General features: G+C 28.9%; 1 protein-coding gene across 1 annotated transcript; it reads right to left on the bottom strand.

Moving 5' to 3' along the window:
* Nucleotides 1-277: 277 nt before the first annotated feature.
* LOC120078479 (uncharacterized) lies at nt 278-3,138 on the bottom strand. The gene is made up of 2 exons (XM_039032746.2): nt 2,974-3,138; nt 278-690 (listed from the first exon to the last, which is right to left on the bottom strand). The coding sequence occupies exons 1-2, from the start codon at nt 3,071-3,073 to the stop codon at nt 515-517; spliced, it is 276 nt and encodes a 91-aa protein (XP_038888674.1). The 5' UTR covers nt 3,074-3,138; the 3' UTR covers nt 278-514.
* Between the last annotated feature and the right edge of the window lie 7,813 nt (nt 3,139-10,951).

The following is a 10,951-nucleotide window of genomic DNA, read 5'->3' as shown; positions in this document are numbered from 1 at the left end:
CAAATGGTCTTTTGTCGGCCAAGTTGACTAAACAAGTCAAATATCACAAAATGAACAACATTGAGGTATATTCAAGATGCAAAATTCAAAAATATTTTTAGAAGTAAGAAGTACCACGTGATAAATTATGTTTCAATAATTGAGTGAAATGTATAAATATAAGTATAGTTTAAGATGCATTTAAATATCTTTACACAAAGTTTTTTAAAAAAAAGGGGGATAAAAGAGAAAAATGAGCAAGTAACTCTCTTCTTTCCACACTCTCTCTATTCTAATATATCAAAGTATAATGTTATTAATTAGTTTTATATTAAAGTTTAAATTACACACACAATCCATTAATTAATCTCAAGAGTTGAGACTAACTAATTCGATTCCCTGATACATGGGCAAGCTATATGGGCGAAATCCTTGCACTTATTCATAATTTAAGGCAAATTAACTACAATAATACATCAACTTCATAAAGCCTTTATTTGATGCGAAACAGTGTTTTCAGTTGCTACGGCTTGACTTACGGTTCTGCATCAACAGCCTCACCAGCAAAGCTGCAGCACCTACTGCAACCGCCGAGGTGGTGGTGACCGCAGCAACCGTGGTGGCAATGGCGGTGCCCATGGTGGCCTCTGCGGAAACGACGTTTGACATCCTCGAATCCGCCTCCATTAGTCTCCATCATGGCTTTTTCAACTAGGGTTATAATCCAAAATCAAGATTACAATAATTAAGCTAGAAAAGATTAAGACATTGTAAAACTTAAAACATAACGATTATGTTTTTTGTTTGGTAAACATTTTGTTTTTTGTTTTGTTTTTTTTTTAGAAATTAAGCCTATGGATACCAGTTCTACCTCCAAATTTCTTCTTTTATTATGTACTTTTCACCAATGATATAAAAATATATAAATCATTGTAAGAAATGTGGATGAAACAAAAATAAAAAATTAAATGATTATCAAACGGAGTTTTGGGTATTTGTTTGATAACATTTCTATTTCCTATTCCTAGTTTTCATTTTTTTAGAAACAAAATTTGATAATTGTTATTTTTATTTTTTTTTATTGTATTTTATATATTATTTATATAACAATTAAAGAAAAAATTTCACATATAGAAAAAAAGGTCAAATTATTTATAGAAATAACAAATAGAAACACTGATAGACTTCTATTAGCATCTATCACATAGTATCAATGATAGACTTCTATCAGTTTCTATCACTGATAGCTAAGAAGCACAGACACAGATACGGATACAATACGATACGGTGATACGTTAATTTCTAAAAAACTAAAATATGGATACGTTGAATATATATATGTATGTATATATGTATGTATGTATGTATGTATGTTTGTCTAATTAATTGCTATAATACTTATTTTTAGTTAATTTAAAATAGATTCAAGAAGAGAGTGAAAACTTAAAAAAAAAAATATACAGTAATGTCGAGTGATTGCTGAGCGACTAGAGTAACGATAAGAAAGAAGTAGATGATGAAGATTGAAGAATGAAGTTAAGGACGAAGAGGAGTGTGAAACATGATTTAAATAGTGAGAGAGAAGGGAATAATGAAGATTTAATTACATTTCATATTTTTTTCTAAATTTTTTTTTTTATTTTTTTTTATCATTTTTAATTTATTTTGTTTTGGATTGTTCAAATTAAGTGGACTTTTATGTATGGAAGTAATTTTAAAATAATTGAAAACTCTTTTGTCATTTTCAAAAATACTATGAAACTTGTTTAATCCTTCAAAACTAATTTTGATGATATGAAAATTGCATTTAAAAGTGTAAATTTGAAAACTAAATTAATTTTGAGTAATTAAAAGTGTGTTTTCGAGTGATTTTAAAAATGAAAAAAAAGTGATTTTTGATGATTTTAAAATCACTCCTAAACATGCACTAAAATAAAATGGGTTGTGGGTTGGGTTTTTCAAGTGGTTGGGCTTAAATTTGAAAAAAAAAAAAAACTCACGTATCCGAAAGTAGATACGCATATTTGAAAATTAAAAAGAAAAAGAAAATCAAATATACTTCAGATCGCGTATCAGACACGTATCTTGATGTATCTATATCGTATCCATATTTGATACCGATTTTCTGCATAATTAGAAGTATCTGTGCTTCTTAGACTGATAGACACTGATAAACTTCTTTCGGTCTCTATCAAAGAAGATTAATTTTTTTATTTTGTATGATTAGCTTCCCTTATTTTTCTATTTTTAAAAATCCCTCATAACTAAATTATATTCAAACTATATATATAACAAGGGAAAAACCTGGAAAAAATATCATAAACAAGAAACAACAAATAGCTATCAATCAAGTTTTTGTTTTTATTTCTTTTTTTTTTTTTTAAAGAAACTTGATAACATGAATAGTTACCAAACATTGTTTCCAATTCTTAAAAAACATAAAGCAAGAAATATGTAACAGGTATCAAGAAACAAGGAACAATAAATAGAAAACAGAAAAGTTATCAAACGGGATTTTAAAGACTGCATAAAGAATAGTCAGGCCCCATTTTGTAATTATTTTATTTTTCTTTTTTGGATTTTGAAAATTATGTCTATTTAGTTTTCATTTCTTATAATGATTTATGCATCTTCTTTCTTAAGTACAATAGTTGAATTCTTAGCCAAATTCCTAAAATAAAAACAAATTTTTAAAGGTTACGTTTTTTAGTTTTTAAATTTTGGCTTGTTTTTTAAACTATTGATAAAAGGTAGATAACAAAAGAACAAATTTGGAGGTGGAAGTAGTATATATAGACTTAATCTTTAAAAAAAAAAAAGAAAAACCAAAAAACAAATAGATTTCCAAACATGGCCTAAAAGTTTTAATTTTCGAAGATTGACATAACATAATAGATAACAAGAGAGATGCCAAAATTATAAGATAAAGCTAAAATCATAAATTTTCAATGTTAATTGCAAATCTAAAACAAACTTGTAAAATGAAATATTCACCACTTTTGAGGTCATCGGCAATGGCCGTGACCTCCTCCGAGGAGAGGAGGACGACGACGACGAAAAGGAAACCGAGAAAGATGAAAGCTTTGGAACTCATTTTAAACACCAGAAGGATAAGAAAATGTGGAGAAAAGTTGGAGAAGCTAAGGGATGAGAAAATATGCAGCAATTCGTATATCTTTATAGGGGAGGATGAAAGAAGATAGGTTCCAAGGATTTAAATGGCTATTAAAGATAGTCCCTACAATCTTGTTGTGAGTTGGTGTACGATAATAATCTCAATTTTACTTAGTATATAGGGTTTTATTGGTGACATTTCTCCCAAAAAAATCAATCAACTTTTATGTTGGATGGGACCTAAACTCTCAATTTTTCGGTTTTGCATAGTTTGTGCAAATTTTAAAAATTGCTCAATAAATCAATGAATTGTTAGATACATATTTGAAATTATCAAAAAATTACTATATACAAAATTAAACATTCAAGAACTTTTTACATACACTTAGAAATTCAGAAACCCGTAAAACACAAAATGGAAAGTTTAATGACTTACCTATATACTTTTTCTTTTAGGTTTTGAAGGGATAAAATTGAAAAATTGAAAACTAATAACCGAACATGTATGGTTTAGTAACCAAATATGTATGTTGTTAAAAAAAACAAAAAACTAAAAACAGAAAATCAAAAATAAAAAACAAAAAATCTTCTTTTTTCAGCTTTTTCATTTTTTTAATGGTAAAAAGGGGTGCTGCTTGTGGAAGGAAAAACGTTTGCTGTTTTGGTAGTTGAATATTCCACTCACCATAATAAACAATGACAATAATTTAGTTTTAGTCGTTTTCAAATGGTCTTTCTTGGGAAAATAATTAGTAGAGACAAAATTTAAATTTTACCCTAAGACTTGTTATACGTGTATCGTAGAATTTAAATTTTATCAATTTTACCCTAAACTTAGAATAAGAGCAACTTCTATTTTCGAATAAATTTTCATTTCATAATTTGTGGTACAAAATTGATAAGATCTGAAAAGTAAACACCATTATTGGTGCTAAAAGTTTAAATAAAATATGTGATCTATGATTAATTCGTGCATTATTCATAAATTTAAATTTGTGCAAAATATGATATCATTGAAATTAGTCATTTACAAAGATTTTATTGGTACTTTTCACATCACTACCATAAAAGAGGCTCTGTATTGACCTTGTCAACTAGACTCTCCTACCACTACAAGAAAATAGTCCTTTCTTGATGCTTGAATTCGTCGAAAAATGGTGGAAAACGTACCGAAAGATCATCTCTCGATGCTCATATACATATCGTCGGGAGTTATTTAACTCCAGATGCCTCGTGTACTTCGTTGTGAGTTATCTACTCCTGACGATGTATATTTACCACCGGGAGTTAGATAACTCTGGATGATTTTTCTGTCATCGGGAGTTTGATTCGGAACCCCCCAAAAAGAAGCACATATAAAAAAAGGCCGGCAGAGAAATGAAACAATTTATAAGTGCATAAAAAAAAAAAGGCTGCAAAAGAAGTCCTTAACAACTACAAGAATAGACTCCAATTCAAAAAATAACACCGTACTGAAAACTACAGAAAGACTAATGTATGGACACCCATAAAATATGCACTAATAAACCTCTCAAACTCCTACACCTTCTCCAAAGATCTCTCAATTTCTCTAAAAACTCTTCTATATTCTCAAATGACACTCCCCACAAAATAGCAGTAGAGCAAGCCAACCACAAGACTCTTCCTTGATCACGAAAGGAAGAGTTTATCAGATCCTCTTCCTGTTGATGGAAAACATCAATCACTTCTAGACTTCTTCTCCTAGTTGACATACAACCAACAACATTTATCCCCATTTTCTAGCTTGGTTCTAGCTAGTAAACACCACAAAAAGAATGAAAAGTTTGATTAACTCACCAAGAGAGACGGATGACGAACGATAGAGCAACTGACAAATAAACAAATGACGACGAACGATGAAGCAGCTGATGGATGGCGAACCTTCGATTTGGGATTTTTGCATCTACCTTTGTGTGTACTAGGGTTAGAAGAAGGGAAGGAATTAGCAAATCTGAAACGATTTGGAAATTTTATAAAGAAACTCCCAACAGGCTGTCGTAACCATCGGAATTTCCTACCCAACTCTTGACGAATAAAACAATTCGTCAGGAGTTCTCTCATATCTCCTGACGGGCATGGGAGACGTCGAGAGTTTCTTCGTGGAGAATAGTCTTTCGTTCCCATCTCCTGCGCCTACTTTTGGCGCGTTGGGAGTTCTTACCAACTCACGACACGTTACTTATGACGTCGGAAGTTATTGAACGCTCTCGACGCCGCCCTTATACAATATCTCTCTCGATAGTCGTTTTACATGTCGAGAGAGTCCTTTTTTTGTAGTGTACTTTGGGGAGTAGGATTTTATACTTGCTTATGAAAATCATCGATCCCCAAGAAATATAAGTTCTTCATTTACACTATAAGGAATTAGGCTTTTAACGTTGATCGAAATAAAAAGGCTTGAATGTGTAATATCGGTTACCAGACGACATTCTACCCCAATAAGATGGTCACAAAAGGTTAAATTTGATATACATTCTTAAAAAAAAAAAAAAAAAAAAAACTACCTGACATCATTCTTAATCCGAATTGGTGTTCTTTACGCCAACATGCTAAAAAAATTATGGATCATCTTTTTATTCTTTGTAGCGTGGCAAATAACTATGGAGTAAAATCCAAAAGTCACTACGGACAAATTTTGTCTATACATCAGACATCGTCGTTGTTTGCAAAAACTTGTGTTGCTTGAGTCTGTGAACCCAAAAAAACAACATCATCTTCAATTCATCGATTGCCATGTTGGTCTATCTAGCGCACCTTCAACAACACTACAAATAATGTTATCAAATTAGGGGAAAACATACGTTCTCTTGTTGCTTTTCTGTAATCTTCCTTTTCTTTTCTTTGTTGTAGGGCTTCTCTCTAGCCCTCTTCGCTTTTGTTGACATTTGTTATCTGCTTCTTCCCAATCTTCCTTTGTACTAATGGATTATTACTTATGAAATGGGAGTGAGATATGATGAACATCGATGATAGAGCTACGTAAGGGCCAGAGGCACGTGCCTATCCTCTCAACTTCTCGTATCTTATATTTTTAATATAAAATTAAGTAATAATTAACTATATATATTAGAAGCCATTATTTTTCAAAAAATCTAGAGGTGGTGTAATGGTTAAGGAGGCACATGCTATAAACAATTCTTTCATTTGAATTTTCTAGTTGTCTCCTCACCAAAAATTTTAAAAAAGAAAACATCAACAATAATTTCTTTTGATTGTAGACAATTTCTTTTGATTATAGATATTTCTCAAGTCTCAGTAATATTCTAGAAAATGTCTTGTGATCTTTTTTTTTCTTTTTTTTTTTTTTTAAAACTAATTTTCATATTTGTATTACTTAGTATATATTTATTTGAATTAATTTTAGAGTTAGAGTTGAAAGATATTTTCTCGTTCATCGTTTCACAAGTTTCAATTTTTTCTCAATCTTTTTAATTTTCATATTTTTAAATCTATGTAATAAATCATAATACTTTTATGATAATACATTTTTAGAGTTAACTCTATATCAATATGGAAAGATATTTTACAAGAAAAATACAATAGAGACCAAAGAGTCATCATTTTAAAAAAGAAAACATAACTCTGATTCTAATAGATCTTACATAGAAATAAATTTAGGTGATCTGCCTGCAGATTCTGATCTAAAATTAACATTTATGAATATAATGATAATATTTATGATCGAGTTCGTAGAGCATACTTACAACAAGATATTTGTTAGCCTTAGAATAATATTTTTTCATTCAAGAAATTAGATCGATTTCAAAACAAGAAAACTCGTAAAGAACAGTTATAATATGTACTACATTAGTTAATCCATCAAGATATGAATATTATTTTTAAAATTTTTTTTTATAGTTTTTTAATTATATTGTGTCCCGTTACAAAATTACTGACTCCGTCACTAATAAACATGTTACGAATATTTCAACCTACTTGAGATAGTCTGGTGCACCAACTGATCCACAATGTATAGTATCTTTCTAAAAAAAAGTATATATGGGATTTTTCTAATTTGTAAATAGATTACCAAAAATTGAAAAGATAACAGAAATTGCAATATTTAACTAAACCTAGAGTTCAAACAGATGAAATTAAAAATTTAGAGGGAAAAATTATCCCACGTGAAAATTCTTACAAGTTTAATCTTGAAATTTTTTAGTTTGAAAAAGCTAGGGAAAATATTCTGTTATATATAATTCTTTTAATTTGGTCATTTGTTTATATTAAAAATAGAAATTTTAGCAGCCTGCAGAACCATATTTATCCAGGTTGAATTAATGATGATTTCTCAAAATAGTAAATTAGAAGCACCTTTAAAAATATTCATAATAGTTGGTTTATGTAACATACTTCTAAACCTAACCATAACTCAATTGGTTAAGACATGTATATTTCGATCAAGAGGTTAGGTCATTTTGAACTAAAAAAAAAAAAAAAAAGCCGGTTAGATAATTTAAAGAATTTTTAAAATCTTAAAAAAATATAAAATCTTAGGTTCAATCAAATTTCTTTGGGATTTATTGGGACACTGAGTTGAGTTCATATGTTTGAAGTTAGATATGTCGTATGTGGAATTTATATTTCTATGGAGTTCATATATGTATGTTTGGGGTGTAGAGTTATTTTGTCTGTATTAGGAAGTCTATGTTTCGGATGCTAAGCTAAGTTCACATGCTAAGAGTATGTAGTGTAGTTTTTAAATTATGACATAAATATTTTGTTTTTATGGTGATTATTTTTGTTTTGAAACTTTTGTATTCAATAATTCTACTTTTTTAATAAACTATGGATTACATTTTGTTTTACTTTTTTTAAAGTACACTTGTATTGTTGGGAGTTTTAGGGAATGAAGTTTAGGGTTTAATTTTGGGCTAGTTGCATAAATAGAATTCAAGCCCAAAATAATGGAATATGTAGTACAAGGATAAAATAATTGCATATATAAATTAAAAAATGGTAAAAGACTAAAAAACTCATGCTTAGCCACCATTTTACTCGTTTTTTCCTAGTTTTCTCAAATTAAAAGCTACCATTGATAGCAACTATCAGTGATAGCCACTGATAGCTACTATCAGCTGCTATCGCCGATAGCTTCTATCATTTGCTATCGATGATAGTTGCTATCAACGATAGATTTCAATTTAAAAAAATTAATACAATCTTGAAATATTAGCTTTTAATTTGCTATCAATTATCGGTAGCTATCATTGATATACTTTCATCAATTGGAATCAACCTTGAAGTATTAATACTTAAAGCTATCAGTGGCTATCAATGATAGATTTATAAATAATGATCAACTTTGAAAGAAAACCAACAACTTTAATTACCAAAGTAGCTATCACTAATAATACTTTTTTTTATCATTGCTATCACTGATAGCAGTTACCAATCATTATCACTGATAAACTTTCATCAATTAAAATTAACCTTGAAATATTAACACTTAATGCTATTAATGATAGACTTCTATAACTGGTTATCACCTTTGAAAGAAACTCGATATATAGATATCACCTAAGTTCTATCATCGATGTCACTAATATCACTCATATTGTGGTTATCAATGATAGCTTCTTTCACTGATAACAACACTGATAAGATGCCATCAGTGATCTCACTAATATCATGCTATCAGTGATAGTTCTCTATTATTGATAATGTGCTATCAGTGGTAGCTTCTATCATCAATAATGTGTTATTGGGTAGCTTCTATCATCTATAACGTGCTATCGAGTAGCTTCTATTATCGATAACATGTTATTAGCATTAGCTTATATCATTGGTAACATGCTATCAGTAGTAGCTTCTATCAATCATAGCCACTGAATACCTTTTTGCCCCTTTCTTGTCCTTTCCAAAAATTTATAAGTCTCTTTTCTTTTCGATGATAGATTTTATCACTAATAAACATGCTATTAGTTATATCTTCTAGGCATTCCACTTACGTCTTAGTTTGAGATTCAATATTATTAATTAAATTCACTAAGTTGGCTATCAATGGTAGATTTCTATAAATGGCTACTAACTATGAAAATATAATCAAAGATTAAGCGATCAATGATAGAAAATATTAGTGGCTATCACTGATAGACTTTCATTTGCTATTTCTATTTATTATTTTTTTATAATAATCAAACTTGATGATTGACTTGTTGTTGTTAAGTCACTTATGAATTGAGTACTTTCAAGTCTTGGGTATGAAACTCAGCCCATAATTTTTGTGAAAAAGAAGGGAAGAAGAAAAATTCAAATAAAGGAAATAAAAATTATAAAAAAAGAGAAAAAGAAAAAGCAAAAACTGAAGAAAGGAAAGAAAATTAAATTAAAAAAGGAGCAAAAACCGGATAAATGAAAGAAAAATTAAAAAAGAAAAAGAAAAAGAAAAGGAAGAAGAAGAAAATGGGAAAAAGAAAAGAAAAGAAAATAATAAAAAAAAGGAAAGAAGCAAAAATGGGAGAAAGAAAAGAAAATAAAAAATAAAAAAGAGAATAAGCAAAAATCAGAGAAAGAAAAGAAAATTTAAAAAAAGAAAAAAGAAAAAAGAAAAAAAAAAGAAAGGAAAAAAAAAAATAATAAAGGAAATAAAGCAAAAACTGGATAAAAGAAATAATAAAATAAAATAAAAAGAAAAAGGAAGAAGTTAAAGCAGGAGAAAGAAAAGAAAATAAAAAATAAAAAATAAAAGAAAAGGAAGAAGAAAAAACTGGAGAAAGAAAAGAAAATGAAAAATGAAAAAAGGAAGGGAAGAAGTAAAAATAGAAGAAAAAAAGAAAATAAAAAGACGAAAAAAAGATGGTGTGCAACAAGACAAGATAAGGGAGGGCGAAATTAGAAATTAAAAAAAAAAAAAAAAGATTAACTAGTCAAATATTTATGAGTTAACTAGTCAATCTTTGATTTTTTCTTTTATTCTATATCTATTAAAAATATCATTTAATTTTTTATCATGTACTAAAAAATATTAATTTAAACAATCATTTTACAAATTTGTGCATGTGAAGTTTCTAGTTATGTTGGACAAAATTATATTGAATTGGTTGGAACAAAACAAATTTGGATTTATATTTTAAGTAAAATATTCTCAAAATGTAATTGAACTATCATGACCCTATTAATTGTCATGTTGCATGGTTGGCACAAAAAAATATGTAACAGATAACCACATTCTCCGACTCAGTTATTATGATACAATATATATATATATATATATATATATATGTTATAAGCCAACAATGGCCAAGTCCACTTACACACAAATTATTACATAAACGTTTCTCCAAATCATCTATCTCAGATATTTTTACTATTGGGTTTTATGTCCTAAAAACTCGCAGTTTTTAAAATAATATCAATATACTTGTTATTGATCTTATAAATTGTATGAAAGTTTAAATCCAATAAACTAAGACCTATGACTATTGTATGAGTACTTGAACTTTATGTAGAGATATAAGAGTGGATTGGATTCGAGTAAATAATCAAAATGATCTGTGGTACATAAATGAGGTTGGGTACCTTATTCTGGTAACACCATTGGATGCGGCCTACTCTGTAGTTGTTACAAAGAGTTGTAAAGTGCTACATACGATGTGATCCTAATTCGTACATGTTATGACATGAGGAGTGGAGACGTCCTATGCAATGAGTTTGTATAAGATCAAGACCAAGAAATAAGTCACTCTTCTTTATAATGCTGTTTACTCTTTAAGACTGACTATTTCACCTAGATGACCTAGGTAACTCGATCTTAATTCTGAGTAAACTATAAACTCCTGTTTATTCGGGATTAACCATAGATTTGTATAGTTGAGGGTTGGCTCAACAACATGTA

The sequence above is a fragment of the Benincasa hispida genome, chromosome 5, assembly GCF_027475165.1.
Source record: "Benincasa hispida cultivar pf3 chromosome 5, pf3_genome.v1.1, whole genome shotgun sequence".
NCBI lineage: Eukaryota > Viridiplantae > Streptophyta > Magnoliopsida > Cucurbitales > Cucurbitaceae > Benincasa > Benincasa hispida.
This window is presented reverse-complemented; position numbering and strand designations above follow the sequence as displayed.